Genomic DNA, 16,879 nt, shown 5'->3' with positions numbered 1-16,879 from the left:
CTATTTGTATTATTTTCAAAATAATTGCCTATATTTTTGAAACAAAAGTAACCCATACCCAATAAACCCAACAGTTTTCTCCAGACACCGCCATATGTCCATTATGAAAGCGTATATTTCCATCCAATGACCACCACCTAGAGTATAAATTTGTAAAACAGGTTTTTATTAAGTGATCCACAAGTTCGTATAAACCCTTGGAGCGGGACTTTGGTTTTCCGGGGTATTTGCGAACAAAATAAAATTCCACCAAGTGTCTTTGTACTTTGTTCCTCTTGTCAGTCTCAATGTCTGCACCAACTTTTCTGCAAGAGCAAAACACCATACTGTCTTGTACCAAGTGTTCAAGTTCACAACTTTTGGGAAATTCTGCTTTTGGAACTTTGGCCCCCCTAATATGGAAGCTGTTCATTCTTAATTTTTGTTTATGAGGAGCCAGTTACGGCATTCTGCACATGTGTTGTAGCACATGTTCTTAAATAAGTGCTGCACAAGCCCCATTTTGAAGGGGAAACAAGGTTATAAATGGCAGCCCTACCAAGTCTAAATGTCATCAGCCACCACAGGTGATGTGTAAGTGTGCATACAATTGCAGCTGTTGGGCTCACTTGGATTACCAAAGACACCAGCCAGGAATAGACAAGCAAAATAGCAGTCAGTAGGCCTGTTGTTGTTGTTGTTTAGTCGTGTCCGACTCTTTGTGACCCCATGCACCAGAGCACGCCAGGCACTCCTGTCTTCCACTGCAAGAAGATCAAACCTATCTATTCTTAAGGAAATCAGCCCTGAGTGCTCACTGGAAGGACAGATCCTGAAGCTGAGGCTCCAAGACTTTGGCCACCTCATGAGAAGAGAAGACTCCCTGGAAAAGACCCTGATGTTGGGAAAGATGGAGGGCACAAGGAGAAGGGGACACAGAGGATGAGATGGTTGGACAGTGTTCTCGAAGCTACAAACATGAGCTTGACCAAACTGTGGGAGGCAGTGGAAGAGAGGAGGGCCTGGCAAGCTCTGGTCCAGGGGGTCACGAAGAGTCGGACACGACTAAACGACTAAACAACAACAATCGGGTATGCAACCTAAGGCCCATGGGCCGGAAGCGGCCTGTGGAGGTTGTTTGACCGGCTCACGAGCCACCCCTGAACCGAACTGCCTGCTCTCGCACTGCGCTAAACTGGCGCGGAGACTCACTTTTGTGGTGCAGGAAATCGCATCTGTGAATCCACATATACTGAAAATCATGTCTGCGCAGACGCAGATGTCGAAAATCGTGGGCACGCTCATGTTCGTGCGCAATCCGGCCCACAGTGGGACTGATCCGGCCCAGGCAAGATAAACCTTGCTGACCCCTGGTTTTAATGATACTCTCTGTGTGCGCGCGCACAATGTTTTAATTCTATCTATGTTTTATTTTTCTCTTAAAATATATATGTACAGTGCAGGTACAGTGGTACCTCAGGTTAAGTACTTAATTCGTTCCGGAGGTCGGTTCTTAACCTGAAAATGTTCTTAACCTGAAGCACCACTTTAGCTAATGGGGCCTCCTGCTGCTGCTGCGCCACCGGAGCACGATTTCTGTTCTCATCCTGAAGCAAAGTTCTTAACCCGAGGTAATATTTCTGGGTTAGCGGCGTATGTAACCTGAAGCGTCTGTAACCCGAGGTACCACTGTACACGCATTTGCTTTTAGCGGCTCTCATTTTTATCTGCAAGATGCCTCGAGTCCCTGTCAGGCTGCTGTTCCACCTCCGCTCCTGAAGGCGGCGCCAGGCGCGAAGCCTCCCTTCCCCTCACGCGCTTTCCCCAGTCAGCGCTCCGCCTCCCTCTCCGGAGGAGGGTTCCAGGTGGACTTACGCAGCTGCTGGGGTCACGTGCTCCACTCAGCCGCCCTGCTGATTGGGCGGGCGGCTGGCTTCTGGAAACCGTGGCTCCTGGTGACCCGGAAGGACTCCCCGAGCGCGTTTCCGTCGCTGCCGGCCGCGCGTGCAGGAGGTGGGTAAGTGGGGCGGGCGGAGAAGCGGGCTTTCTTTCTTTCACTGCGCCGGCGCCGCCCCCGCTTCTTGCTTTTCCGTTGGTCACCCCGATCCGTGACAGCCCCTCCCCCCCCGCGCTGCTGCTGCTGCTTCTCGCTTGGCAGCGGGAGGCCCGCCAGGGACGCGAGGAAGCCGCCTCACGCCGCGTCGGGACAATGCTTCCCTCCGCCTCCGTACTGTCTGCACTGGCTGGCAGCAGCGGCGGCTCTCCGGGTTTTAGGCGGGAGTCCCTTCTCCAGCCCTACCTGGGTCGCTGTGGCTCTTCGCCCTTCACGACGATAGTGGTCGTTCCGAAATTCACTTTTGGCTCATTAAACCATTTATGGGGGGTGTTTTGTTTGTTTGATACTATACCTTTGTGCTTTTATATTGTAAATCTGTGTCCTGAGATCCTCAGATGGAAGGACGGTATGGAAATGGTAGTAGTAATAATAATAACAATTATCCTGATGATAATCATGCTTAGGGGAGAGCCCTGAGACGTGGGGGCATCACACACACACACATAAATAAAGGTAAAGGGACCCCTGACCATTAGGTCCAGTCGTGGCCGACTCTGGGGTTGCGCGCTCATCTCGCTTTATTGGCCGAGGGAGCCGGCGTACAGCTCTCAGGTCATGTGGCCAGCATGACAAAGTCGCTTCTGGCGAACCAGAGCAGCGCACGGAAACACTGTTTACCTTCCCGCCGGAGCGGTACCTATTTATCTGCTTGCACTTTGACGTGCTTTTGAACTGCTAGGTGGGCAGGAGCAGGGACCGAGCAACGGGAGCTCACCCCGTTGCTGGGATTCGAACTGCCGACCTGATCGGCAAGTTCTAGGCTCTGGTTTAACCCACAGTGCCACCCGTGTCCCATATCTATCTATCTAATCTTAGAACGTTTTTGTTTACATATTGCATTCATTCCAAAATACAAAACAATATCTCTTAAGAGGTTCCCAGCCGCTGGACTTCTCCCCACACCCCTCTCCGGTTTCAAATCATTATCTCTTTTCTTTTCTGCCTCTTTGTACCTTTATCTGATTTATTCACCTCCCTTAATAAGGGACAGGCCCTGTCCTCAGGCTTGCAAGCTTCACACACACACACACACACACACGGAAGTGAGGGCAAAAATGGTAAAAAAAAAAGTTTTTGCAATGCCCAGAACAAAGTGATGAGTTCTAAATAAGTTCCTGCCAGCCAGGTCTTTCCTTGCTGGTGGTTTTTGCATGCACAGAAGTGATGCTTTTGGTCCATCTGCCCCTGTTCGTCTGGGCCAATGTCCATGTGTGGCGTTCCCCTTCTGCTTCCCAGTCCCAGGCCAACTGGCCATTAGGTCCCAATGTTCTGGCAGGGAGGTGGGAAGGCAAGCTTCCTGCAGCAGTTGCTTCATTGGTTGATAAGGTGGGGTTAGATTGATTATGGTGGAGTTGTTCCTGAGATGCAGGGGTGTAACCTCCCAATGGCTCTAAGAAATATGGCTGATAGTTGGGGCTAGAATATGCCTCCCTATTTTATCTTTGAAACAGCCATGCACTCTAGTTATCCAAAAAGGTTTCCTTTATATGGAAAACCGGTGTGTCAGGTTGAAGGTTAGTCTAAAACCCTTTCTCCAGGCACCTTAACTTCCTGAATGCTGATAAATTCTGTTTTTATCTGGTTGAGTTTTTGCTTATGTGACCTTCCTCCTGTGGTCTGAAACAAGCAGCCTAATTACAGATTTGCAGCTTAACTCTTAGAGGGAGTGATTTTGGCTCCGGGGTTTTGAACCAAAAAGTTCCCAGTTTGCATTCAATACTGTTCACTAATACAGGCATCGCACGGGCAGTCGTTAGGAAATAATAAAAAAATTCAGTTCAAACCCAGAAATGGCAGGAGAGAGCTGGAAAGTCCCTGTGGCTTGCGGGGAGACCTTCCCCGGAGCCCAAAGAGGGTGTCAGTAAGGGCAGAGGAAGCCCCGAAGAGACCAGCTGCTCAGCCTCTCTGTCTTAACAGCTGATGTGCAGGGTAGTGCAGTAGTAGCAGCCGCCACTTTCCCACATGTCCTCCAGCCTCCTGATGGAGGTTCAATTCTAGTTGTGGATATTTTTGAACGCAGTCTTTTTTTTGTATGGATTGCAGAGAGCATTTAAAGGGTGCTCCGCACTTTATGCAATTTCAGTTATGCACGCAGGGGCCTGGAACATAACCCTCGCTTCAGTGGGGGGATGCATGTAAAAGCCTTCAACTGTTAATATCTCTTTTTTTAAAATGTGAAGGTGCTAGGCTATGTTGATATTGATGTTGTGAACCCTTTGTATGTGGAGATGCACAGAATTTCTTTTGCCGTCCATCACAGTACCTTACACTCTGAATTTTCAGAGTTGGATCTATCGTAACTTCATCTTGAACTCAAGAGAAACTTCATCAGGTAAGCTGCAGTGCCATGAAGAAGGCAATCTTTCCTAGATTTTCAGGTGACTAGCATTAGGGAGTAGAGCATAAGGGTGTACACTTTGCAGTTTCTTTTTGGATTATGTTGCGGACCCTGAAGAAAACCAGAAATTGACTTTGATTTCAGAAACTGAGTCTGAGTAATTGTTTGCTCAGTTTAGTTGCAGGAACTTTCCCCCCTTAAACATACTTGTTCAACTGTCTATATTTTTCTACAGTGGCTTCAAAATGACAAAGAAAAGGAAACATCAAGAAGATTTTCACAAGGTGAAGCTAAAAGTTGGAAAAAAGAAGCCTAGACTAGAAAATGCAACAGATACAAACTTCAAAACAAGAGCCATACATATATCCGAGCAGCTTAGAGAGGATGGAGTGCTTCCAACAAATAATAGAAAGCTTAACATAAAGGTACAGTGAAATGCGAATTTATATGCCACCAATTATTGTTGCACTTTTGAGTTCATTAGCATCTGTGAGAATTTTGATATAGTGTGAGCTTTTGTCAAGGGTTAACATACTACTGGAGATGCCAAAACATCGTATCTAGGAATCTGGACAGCTACATAGATAAGTTGGAGAAGACAATAAATTTCAAAATACCTAATCTTTTTAATTTTAGCATTATTGTTAAGCTGAAATCAGAGTTACAAGGACCCTTGCTGAATACCTTACAACCTCAGCTAATAATCTCTTACTGTGTCTTTGTTGTCATGAGGTGAGCTTCCTTAACCCAAAGCTATATCAGTGGTGTTCAACATCTCCATCTCATGAGTTGTATTGTTACAAGATAGATGCTTTTAAATACTGCTTCCTGTCACAAAGTGTCTTCATCATGTGGCAAAGTTCCAACAGTGGTGAAGCCTTCAGTGCCTTTAGAAGAGGGGAGTTCCATAAGAGTTGATTTGCCCAAGGTAGCACCATGAGTATGCTCTCTCCTGAAATTCATTGAGATTCTCAGGTATTTTGTATTATGTCCATCTTCCAGGTCTAGTCTATCAAGACTCCTTGTTATTTGAATGACCCTTGTGACCATTGTTGATAATCAGCTGATTATCAGCGGTTGCAGAGCGCTAGGCACAGGGCTTCATAAGTGATGATGATCAGCTGATTGTCAGGATTTTCAAAGTCCAGGGCATGGTGCTTTGCACAGGACTTTGCAGGTGTTGCCAATCAACTAATAGGTGATGCCTATTTGGTGTACAGCGCAGGGCAAGTGGGCATGGCTTGGCCAACATGGGCTTGCAGACCAAATGGCAAGGCCTAGTAGGTCTGATTAGGACCGCAGGTCAAAGGTTCCCCACTACTGAACCAAGTCCTACTCCAAATAGACCCACTGAAACCAATGAACTTAACAGTACTTGCATCCATGGATTTCAGTAGGTCTGCTCTGTGTTTGACTAATGTTCATTAGTTTTATTTTTAATTGTTCTACTATGATAAGATTTCCAAGCAACTGGGTTGGATTTTATTTATATTCTGATTGTGTACTGAAGACCTATAAAGTTACATTCAATCTTAGCATTGATTGCCTTGGATTTTCATTGATTGCTTTGCATTTTAAAGCATAAACACTCTGTCATTTACGTAAATGCAGATTTATGTCTCCTGCTTGAATTCCAGTAATTTCTAAACATTGATTAAACAGCAAAGGTGACATCTAGCTCCGCCTCTGAGAAATGTTTGTTTTGATGTATGCAGCCTAATCCTGTGCAGAAATAGGTACAATTAACTGAAATATGTGAGCTTATTTCCCCCAGTTGTGCAAAAGAAGGGGCTGATGGTTTCTTAACGTTGTAATGCTTTGTTTTTGCTGTGCTGGTGTGAAGGTTGCTTTTATTTCTTGCTTTGGAAGTGTATAAAACCTTTCAACCACAAATGTAATAGTTATAAGTTTGTGATGTAAATAGTTTTTCAGGCAATTACCAACTCTGTATTTCTTCTAGGATCTGCTTTCACAAATGAACCACTATAGTGCAGGAATTAAACAAAGTGCCCTTTTTGGACTCAAAGATCTGCTGTCCCAGTATCCATTCATCATTGATGCACACCTTTCAAATATACTAAGCGAGCTGGCAGCTGTGTTTACAGACAAAGATACTGCTGTACGAGCAGCAGCAATCTGCCTCCTTAAGTTCTTGGCTCCCAAAATACGAGCTGAACACATCTCTCCATTTTTCCCATTACTTAGTGCACATCTTTCTAGTGCCATGACTCATATCAGTGAAGGAATTCAGGAGGATTCTTTGAAGGTATTGGACATTCTGTTGGAGGAATACCCTACTCTCCTGACGGATCGCAGTAGTGTGTTGCTGAATAACTTTGTAGAACTTATTTCTCATCAACAACTGTCAAAACAACTGAAAAATAAGGAGAAAATATGCTGGATGCTGTCTGTTAATCCTAATCGTAGGGTAACTTCACAGCAATGGAGGCTTAATGTGTTGGTCAGGCTCCGAAAGTTCCTTCAGGTGCTGGTGGAAGGATCCAGTGAATTAGAAACTGACAGCGAAGGGCTACAAGAGCCAAATGACAACCCACAAGTACCAAGAAACTCCTTGCATGTTAATTGGCAGGAATATGCCAGTGGCCAGCAACACATCCAGTTGTATGAAAATGGTGGCCCACAACTCAGAATTCATTCATCCTTCCGGCTTAGGTAAGAAATAGCGTGCTTACAACATGTTTGAAGGTTCATGCTTTGTCACTGATGTGAAATGTAGTGAGCTGGCTGCTGCTGACCATGGCAATATAGTGAGGCTTATTGCAGTAATGCTGTGCAGTCACACACGTGGGTTTTGTGCAGAGCCTCTTTTGAGAAGACTGCAGACTTGGGCTGCCATTCATATGGGTGGCCCATGAGTTATGCCTATGCATCAAGGGGTGTGGCTCCCACCTTTCTGCACCCAAATGTGTGTAATTGAGGAGGCTGGGTTTTCATTGGCTACTGCCTATACATGTTTCTCATGAACCACTCACTTTCATGGAGCAATGTAAGAATAGCACAATTATAACTGTAAATAACCTGTACATGGTCTCCTCCAAATTGACATCATTTTGTATAAATGGCTGTTCTCCTGACCAGCTTTCATACATGCTCATACAGCCGGGTGTATACTACTTCAAAATAAGTCTTACTGTGTCAAACAGGGCTTATTCTGGGTCTGTGTGTGTAGAATTATAACTGTAAATACATTTCTTTCTGTGCAGTAGTTTTGTAAAGAATGTTTTGGCCTTTGTTCTAGGTCTTTGGTAAGTATGACAGGCAGTGTTGAAAACGGCCTGTCATCTCCTGAGAATTTAAAACGATTTATTCAAATTATAATTCCATTGCTGCTTAATTGTTGGATTGAAGCATCGCCTGCACAGCTTGCGGCTCCCATTCTTGGAAATCTTCTGGAACCTGGATCTCAGCAGCTAATGGAGCAAGTACTTGGTATCATATACCTGTTGTGGAAGCTTGTAAAGCAAAATGAAGATCTGGATGAAATGGTAAGAAACGGAAGTTGCTGAAATGATATGTTACAGGAAATTATTTGCATCCTTGCCCTCTTACCTAATCAAGTTTGGAAAAAAATCCATAAATTAGCCCCTTATGATCTTTCTGTTTGTATACCTTTCCTTAAAACTCTTAGCACTTGGAGAAAATTATTAATGTGTGGTGCCTTTCTTACAGGAAGTGTGGCTTCGAGCAAATTACCTGAATGATTTCAAGCACCATTTCATGTCTCATTTTCCTTACTCTTTCCAAGAAACAAGCAAACACCGAAAGAAAGAGCCCTTGAAAAGGTATTGCTTCTAAGACCAGGAGAGTCAGAGTTGAGTGGTTCCCTTTTCAGATAATCAGTAGGTTGTGATCCGAGTTCTTAAATTTTCACAACCATAGGAAAATCCTAGAGTAGCAGTGGAGAAAGCTCAGCGGTTGGTTGATCAACAGGCATTTCTCCCCCCCCCCCCAATCCTCACTGTAAGGAATTTTTGTTGTTAACTCAGAGTAACAGTAATTCCTTCATAAGTAATGCATAATGCAGTTTTGTTCGTAAGAGAATATTTTCAGACAATAAATTTGATTGAGTTCTTTTTTTTATGTGTTTTGATGTATGGTATTGCATAAGCCAACTAACTGGAGAGAAATACCTGTGTACTCCATAGTAATTTGTGCTTGTCCTATGTGGATGAAAGACTGATATATAATAATAATAATAATAATAATAATAATAATAAATAATTTATTTATATCCCGCCCTCCCCAGCCGAAGCCGGGCTCAGGGCAGCTAACAACAATCAAATAATCAATCAAATAGTCACACAATCTAAAAATATTTCATTATAAAAATTAATTAAATCAAATTGATGGCAACCAATTAAGCAAAATTCTGTGCAGGTTGCCAGAGGAGGGAGTCAGGCTGCGCCCTGACCAAAGGCCTGGCGGAACAACTCTGTCTTGCAGGCCCTGCGGAAAGATGTCAGGTCCCGCAGGGCCCTAGTATGCAACCACCCCTTTTCTCTTATACTGGCGTTTGTTCAAATATGTGCTAAATTCTAGTTTTCTAGGAATAGTACCCAGTGAACCTTGGGTTTGCAAGGTTTCCTCCTGCTTTTTGGCATTGCCACCAGGAGAAATTCAGAAGCTTACTCTTCTGTGTTCAGGTTGCAGCGGAACCTGTTGAAACTTTTAACGCTTTGGAGTACCGCATTTTTCGCTCTATAAAACGCACCAGACCATAAGACGCACCTAGTTTTTGGAGGAGTAAAACAAGAAAAAAAATATTCTGAATCTCAGAAGCCATAACAACAAGAGGGATCGCTGCTCAGTGAAAGCAGCGATCCCTCTTTCTGTTCTGGCTTCTGGGATAGCTGCGCAGCCTGCATTCACTCCATAAGACGCACACACATTTCCCTTTACTTTTTAGGAGGGAAAAAGTGAGTCTTATAGAGCAAAAAATACGGTATATGCCTTCTTATTTGAAATATCTATAGAGTTATGGGCCCCAGTAGAATTCTTCACTATTGAATAATGCTTTGTGCCAGTTTTCATAAACACTTCTCTGTCTTTCATTTAGCAACAAGTATTGCATGACGTCGTCAAACATTGATCATCTCATGTTGAATTTAACCTTATGCGAAATCATGGTCTCATTGGCAAGTGCTTCAACACTGCAAATGGATTCTCATTGGCTAGATATGATTAGAAAGTTTGTGATAGAGACCCTCCACGATGGTTGTAAGCTCCCCCTTCACAATGGCTGTAAGTTAAACAGTAAGCAATTGAATAAATTGCTCAAAGTGACTTGGAGACTTCTACAGATACAAATAAACAAAGGTAAGACCCACTGAGTGTACAGTCTTTGTCTATGAATTTACCAATATGTGGCATTTTTCTAGGCTATTTGCATTTCTTCCCTTCAGTGAGACAATCCAGAAGTGATTTAGAGCAGTTTTGTGCCTTAGATTAATACAGTTCACCTCCTCTCCTGACTGTAAAAGATATGATCAGAACACACACCCTTTTTATATTTCAGAACTCACTGTGGTGCCAAACCACTGTTTGTAGCAAGAGTTAGCAGCAGAAAAAAATGGCTGCATGCATAATTTTACAGTGATAGATTCTCCATTTGAATATGCTTATAGGTACTAGACTTTAGAAATGTTTAGATTTTTCCCCCCTCTCATGATGTTCAGTAAGGAAGTTACCAGCAGTGGATTTTACTGTAAGCTTAGAATTGGAAGACAAGGCAAATTTTGTAAGTTTGAGATATGCAAGACTTGACACAGCTATGACATTCTTATAATGAAATTAGGCCAGGGTGATGTATCAAATACATCACCCAGGACTTGTTTGAGGGCCAGAGCACAATGGCACCTTCACCTGGTGGTATATCACAAGTGAAAGAACCACCGCTCCTGAGTCTCTCCACCGCTGGCACATGGAGGGAGGAATGAGCTATGTCGGCCCCGGCCCCATGCTGAAACTGCCGCTGAGGAAGCTGAGGTGGTTTCACCCCGGTGCCTTGTAGAACCAGGGCGAGTGCAACTTGTTCCCCCCTTATTTTTCAACATTTGCTACGTTTGCTACTTTGCCCTTCTAAAATGCATGCATGAAAAGCAATAATGCATGCATTTTTGATAGTTGAGGCAATCTGCAAGTGTAAAATACATGGTCATGTTTCCATAGTGCAAAAAGTGATGTGTAAAGTAACCTTTTAAACAACGTAAACCGGGTAGCTAATATATGTTTCACTAGTCTATATAGAGAAATTCAGATTTTATTTCATGGTTCACATACTTCAGCATCTATTGAAATAAGATTCCCCCCCCCCCCCGTGTGTAAATTCAGGGCATCAGGCTGCAATATGATACTTTGCCTAGGAAAGGTGGGATAAAGGTAAAGGGACCCCTGACCATTAGGTCCAGTCGTGGCCGACTCTGGGGTTGCTGCGCTCATCTCGCTTTATTGGCCGAGGGAGCCGGCGTACAGCTTCTGGGTCATGTGGCCAGCATGACTAAGCCACTGCTGGCAAACCAGAGCAGCGCACGGAAACGCCGTTGACCTTCCCGCTGGAGCGGTACCTATTTATCTACCTGCACTTTGATGAGCTTTCGAACTGCTAAGTTGGCAGGAGCAGGGACCGAGCAACGGGAGCTCACCCCGTCGCGGGGATTCGAACTGCCGACCTTCTGATCAGCAAGTCCTAGGCCCTGTGGTTTAAACCCACAGGTGGGATAGAAAGGCAATAAATAAAATCAAAATGTATAATCTGGGGCTGTTAAAAGCCCAGATCTGTTATTTGGCGTCCTGAGAGCTTCCCTTCCATATTCCACAGAAATTACTGAACCATCTTGAAATCTAGGGGCAAAGGAGCTGACATACATAGTGCCACAGCACTATCTTCTTCCCTCCCCCTCCCTAGCTAGAAACTCAGCTGCTTAGAGTAGAACACTGTATTGAGGAAGGTGAACTGCAAATGATCAAATTTTCAGTTTGCCAATATTTGCAGGCAAGAAGTGGAAGACTATACACTCTTATTCCAACAGGCCTTTTTGGCAGCTGCTTGAAGCCTTTTCACTAGCCAGTCAGTGTAATTCTGTTTTCAAAGGTTTTTATATGTTTTTGTACGCATATTGTGGCACAGGAATACTTGTATACTGTAGATACGTAAATTTGTGGTGCCAGATGAGGGAACTTGGATGTAAGATATGATGGATAAGGCGTGCGTTCTTTTTTCATGTAAGGAGGGTTTTAGAGGGCAAACTGGCATGGAAGGATTGTGGGCGTTTGTGATGCTTGCTGTGGGGAAGAGCTTTCTCAGACCTGGAGTGGGAGCTGGCAGACGAGGTGGCGGTGGTACTGATGAAAGGATTTTTATGTAGAAGGGGTGGAAGGCTAGCACATTTGAGGTTGAATGCAAATGGGTATTTTCCCAGACACACATACACAGAGAGAGGGAGAGAGACAGAGATGGAGGTGTTAAAAACGGTACATTTTCATAGTGAAAGCTTATGATGGGGAGACCTGCACATGTGCCAGGAGATGAGTCCTTGATTTAAGGCAGGAGTCGGCAAGGTTTATCTTGCCTGGGCTGGATCAGTCCTGTGGAGATCCCTCTGTGGGCCGGATCTCGTGAGCGTCCGCAATTTTTGGTGTCTGTGCAGATGCGATTTCCACCATCTGCGCATGTGCAGATGCAATTTCTGGCACCACAGAAGCGAGTCCCCGCTCTACACCGGTTTAGCACAGCACAAGAGTGGGCAGCTTGGTTTGGGGGTGGCTCGTGGGCCGGTCAAACGACCTCCGCGGGCCGCTTCCGGCCATGGGCCTCAGGTTGCTGACCCCTGATGTAAGGGCTCTGATGAACTCTCTCTCTCTCCCTCTCCTCACATACTCCAAGCTGGGGAGACAGCAATGGCACTCTTTCTTTATCTTCAAGACAAGAGAATATAACGCGTGCCATTCGGAAGTAGTCTCATTTTTTCTAGGTTTTCACATAGAAAAATGTGGTGTTTAACAGTGGCAAGACGAGAACGGGGCCTTTTCAGTGGTGACTCCCTGTTTGTGGAAGTCTTCCCCCAGGGAGGCTCACTTTGTGCCATCATTACAGGCACCAGGTGAAAGCATTCTTTTTTTTTTAACCAGCCCATTGGCTTTTAACTATCTTTGGCCAAATGTTTCACTGTATTTCCCCATTCCCCTTTTTAATGTTGTAACTTAATTTTAATAAGTCTCTTTGAGTTGCCATGGCAAAAAGAAAATGACTAATAAATTACATATATATGTGCCGGTGGTGGGGTGTATTTGTGCATTGAGATGTCAAGACGCTTTAGCAGGAAGATACAATAACATCCACACAATTACATCTGATGCCACACTGGCCTTTGCTATAGTTTCATAGTTACCCATTTTAGATGTGTGGTTTGGTGCAAGAAATTGCTGAATACTTGTTCAAAAGAATGGAGAGGAGGTAAAACATCATTTTTCATTTGTCTTCCCTCTTAGTGGCAGCAGAGACGCTAATGAAAGCCGTGTATACTCTTTACCAGCAAAGAAACCTTTCTTTCCCTATTCGTACATTGCTTTTGAATTTTTTTAGCAGAGTTTATCAGAAGGAAGAGTTGAACCTTCATACGAACAGGTAACAATTATTATTATAATTTTTCATTTCAGCTTTCAGTTCAATTTCCCAAAGTCTAAACTAGGCTTTATCTTGATTTTTTTAAAATAAAAAAATTGTCCATATAATCCAAATAACAGAATAGAACTTTATCAGACAAACACATAAAAACTAAACCAAACCAAGGCTGTCATGGATGTTTATATTGTAAACTGCCCTGTTTACCTCGGATGAAGGGCTTTATATAAATTTAATAAATAATAGGAAGAAGAAAGTTACATTCACAAGAAAAATGATAAAGCTGGTTTCCCTCCCCTTATGGTTTTGACTTTTAAAATGGGGCTTTTATTTTAAATTGCATTTTAACCTGTATTTTAAATCACCCCCTTATTAGGCTTTTACTGAAATTTTATTGGTGTTAGCTGCCCTGAGCCCAGCTCTGGCCGGGGAGGGCGGGGTATAAATATTATTATTATTATTATTATTATTATTATTATTATTATTATTATTATTATTATTATTATTTTTTTTTATTATTATTACTATTATTAATAATAATAAGATAGGAACAAGTAAGTGGAGAGTATACTCCACAAGAGTCATGTGGTGCACACAACTTAAAACGTATACAGAAGTAAAAAACCTGTATTTCTGTACATAAAGGCTCTGTATTACATCAAGAAAAAAATTCAGTGATTTAGATGTTGCTTAACCCAGATTTCTTGAGAGGCTTGTGGAAGAGACAAATGTAATTTTTCTTTTTTTTATGTATTCAATAAAATCCCACCAAACTGGGACAAAAGAGGTTACACTTGTTTTTCCTTTCAAAAAACATGTGTACCATGTTTATTCACTCATGCTGGGAGAATGGAGTGGGGATGCAGCAGCGTAGCTGGGGGGGGGGGCTGGAGTTTCGCTCTGTGTCCATCAGCTTGTGTGCTGGCAATGGAGACCATTCTCTGGAAGCGTGGCCCTGTGGAGGAAGAAGGACTTGGTATCCTCCTGGCAGAGGTGGGGAATGGATGCCCAATGCCCCTGCCCTGACCTTGCTCCCAAAGAAAGCTTGGCCCACCCACTTCCGGACGAGAACATCTCCTTTCTGCTCTCGCGCAGGAAGGTTCTTCTCCCATTCTCTGTTGACACTCAACTTGGAGGGTGTTCTCCCAGCCCCAGGCAAATCTTTCCTTCCTCCTACCTGTTCTATTTACACAGACTGCTTCTCCAGGAGCTACATGTTCTGATGATCTTCAGAAAATTGTGTTGTTTAGAAAAAAATATAAATGGCTTAAATCAAAAAATCCCTAAGGTGGCATACATAAAACAATTATCAATGATGCACAAATGAAATCAGCGGAATTTAAAAATAGGTATACAGTGGTACTTCTGGTTGCGGACGGGATCCGTTCCGATCCCGATCTGGTCAGATTCTGAGGTTTCCGCAACCTGAGGACCGCTTCTGCGCATGCACGTGCGGTGAAACCCAGTGAAATACTTCCAGTTTGCCATGCGCGCATCCCGAAGTTTACGTAACCAGAGGGTTACATAAACGGAGGTATGACTATACATAACTAAATTATATGTCCGGATAAGCTTGCTGATTTTTTAAAATAAAAATGCAGGTGTCCGAAATAGTATAATGCGGGTGCCTGTGTAACGTTAATAAATGATTTCCAGCAGCTAACAGAATCAAAAGCGTGGCAGTGCAGAACAGAACACTCCAGAAGTAGGGATAGGAATTGGGTGGGAATACTAAATATAAAGGTATGCTGAAGGCTTAAATTGTAATTTTGTTTGTTTATATATGATATGATCAGCCTTGAACACTTACGGAAATGTGTAAATCATATGTACTTAATTAGGGCAAGTTCTTTTTTTGAACCTTCTAGCTTGAGAGGGGTGGTGGTTCCAGTGTTTCCAGATGCTTCTTACTGTTTGCAAGTGGCAGTAGATCGGCAATGGGTTTTTCTTTTTTGTGTCTTTTATATCATATTTGTGTTGTCTCGAAGGGGGCAGGATCCCTCATGGTAGCAACTGGCCATCAGCTACTACTGCCTGCCCCCCCAACACCCCAAATGTCTATAGAACAGAATTGTCCTGCAATTCAGCATCATTCAGGGGACACTTGGGGGAGAAAAAGTGGGGGCTGCCATCATGCAATAAACAAACAAACAAACAAACAAACAAACAAACAAACAAACAAACAAATAAACAAATAAATAAATAAATAAATGCAATAAATCAACTTAGGCCACAGTAAAAACACATTGTACAATTAAAAACCACAGAGGGTAACTGTCAGTGAGTACCTTGGGAAACAGTTTTGACACTCTTCCACTGAGGAAATCCCTGCCAAAATTTGCCATGTGAAAATGGGCTGATGAATTGCGGTGGAGGGGTTCCTCCTCTTCAAAACCAAGTTTCCCATTCTCTGAAACGATATTCTAACACGTATTACTTTCCCTTTGCCTTTTTCTCCCTTGCACATACTAGAAGCAGGAGCAAAGTATTAACTCGTTGGCTGGCTGGTCTACCTCAACAACTTGTTCTTCTTGGTTTGAGAAACGCTGAGCTTTCGGACCAGTTGATTGGTACTATTTATTCGGCTGCATCCCGGGCAAACAAGGAAATCCTGCAAAGTTTGCAAGCTGCTGCTCCTCGAATTTACGGTACCTTATTTGCAGAACTTCTTAAATTAGCAATAGGGAATAAAGACTCTTGGTTTCTGAGGAATCCCAAATGACGGGTATTTTTTGGTTTCTCCTCTCATAATAATAGGCTGCTTCCTTCATATTATGGTAAGCCATCACAGGAGCTGTAGTGTTCTTTGGAAGTGAGAAGTACATGTGCCAAATTAGTTTTGTGGAAAGAAGAAATCTGGAGAAAATGCTATCCACATATATATTTCATTATTTTAAAAAACAACAACGTACTTTCCCAGGCAAAGCCCTTCCAAAGCTGCTTACGAAAAAAGTAGTTTCTTTTTTTAGATCAATATTGCTCTATCGCAATGTGTGACAGCTGTGGAAAAGGTGGATTTCATGCTAGAAATCATTAGGAAAAGGATTGAAAAGAAAACAGCCATATTTTAATGCCTTTAGTGTGCTGTTGTGCTCAACTACATGGGCCTTTGCTGTGATCCAGCTTCAGGTCTCTGGTGGCTTTAGTTACACCATGTTAAATGCCCCTCAGATTTCCTGATTTCACACTTGTCAGTTGGAATCCTGTAACCATCACCCAATCGTATCATGGAAAAAATTCTGGAAAGGGAGCAAGAATTTGATAAATTTGTTTCATGTGAAGGATTGGATAGGTGCGAAGGAAGAAAATGTGCTTTCCCCTCTCCATTTGAAAATACTGGCTGGATCTGGGTGATGAATGAACCTACATAATTGAGCTGTTCTTTGAAGAAAATGCAGGGACGCGGGTGGCGCTGTGGGTTAAACCACAGTGCCTAGGACCTGCTGATCGAAAGGTCGGCGGTTCGAATCCCCGCGGCGGGGTGAGCTCCTGCTGCTCGGTCCCAGCTCCTGCCAACCTAGCAGTTCGAAAGCACCCCAAAGTGCAAGTAGATAAATAGGGACCGCTCTCCAGCGGGAAGGTAAACGGCGTTTCCGTGTGCTGCGCTGGTTCGCCAGCTGCGGCTTAGTCACACTGGCCACGTGACCCGGAAGCTGTCTGCGGACAAGCGCTGGCTCCCGGCCTCTTGAGCGAGATGAGCGCGCAATCCTAGAGTCGGCAACATCCAGAACTTCCTAGAGCTAAGTGAGCGAGTTCTGGTGGGACCCTACGCCCCGCCCCATGGGCACGCTCAGAAGGGCTCCTG

At 43.7% G+C, this 16,879-nt stretch overlaps 1 protein-coding gene across 5 annotated transcripts in view; it reads left to right on the top strand.

Moving 5' to 3' along the window:
* Positions 1–1,917: 1,917 nt before the first annotated feature.
* Positions 1,918–16,879, top strand: part of TEX10 (testis expressed 10) — a 38,833-nt gene continuing 23,871 nt past the window's right edge. The window contains exons 1-9 of one of the 5 annotated variants that reach the window (XM_081166207.1): positions 1,978–1,996; positions 4,356–4,427; positions 4,669–4,858; positions 6,394–7,106; positions 7,693–7,939; positions 8,124–8,236; positions 9,511–9,770; positions 12,942–13,077; positions 15,547–15,722. In XM_081166207.1, coding sequence (XP_081022333.1) covers positions 4,679–4,858; positions 6,394–7,106; positions 7,693–7,939; positions 8,124–8,236; positions 9,511–9,770; positions 12,942–13,077; positions 15,547–15,722 — 1,825 coding nt within the window. In that variant the 5' untranslated portion in view covers positions 1,978–1,996; positions 4,356–4,427; positions 4,669–4,678. Of the gene's footprint in view, positions 1,997–3,211; positions 4,428–4,668; positions 4,859–6,393; positions 7,107–7,692; positions 7,940–8,123; positions 8,237–9,510; positions 9,771–12,941; positions 13,078–15,546; positions 15,723–16,879 lie in introns of those variants that run through there. The other 4 variants (XM_081166209.1, XM_081166208.1, XM_081166210.1 and 1 more) reach the window with 4 other exon arrangements.

The sequence above is a fragment of the Podarcis bocagei genome, assembly GCF_964188305.1.
Source record: "Podarcis bocagei genome assembly, chromosome: 13".
In the NCBI taxonomy this organism is placed as follows: Eukaryota; Metazoa; Chordata; class Lepidosauria; order Squamata; family Lacertidae; genus Podarcis; species Podarcis bocagei.
The sequence above is the reverse complement of the archived record's forward strand: the minus strand, read 5'-3'. Positions and strand labels throughout refer to the sequence as shown.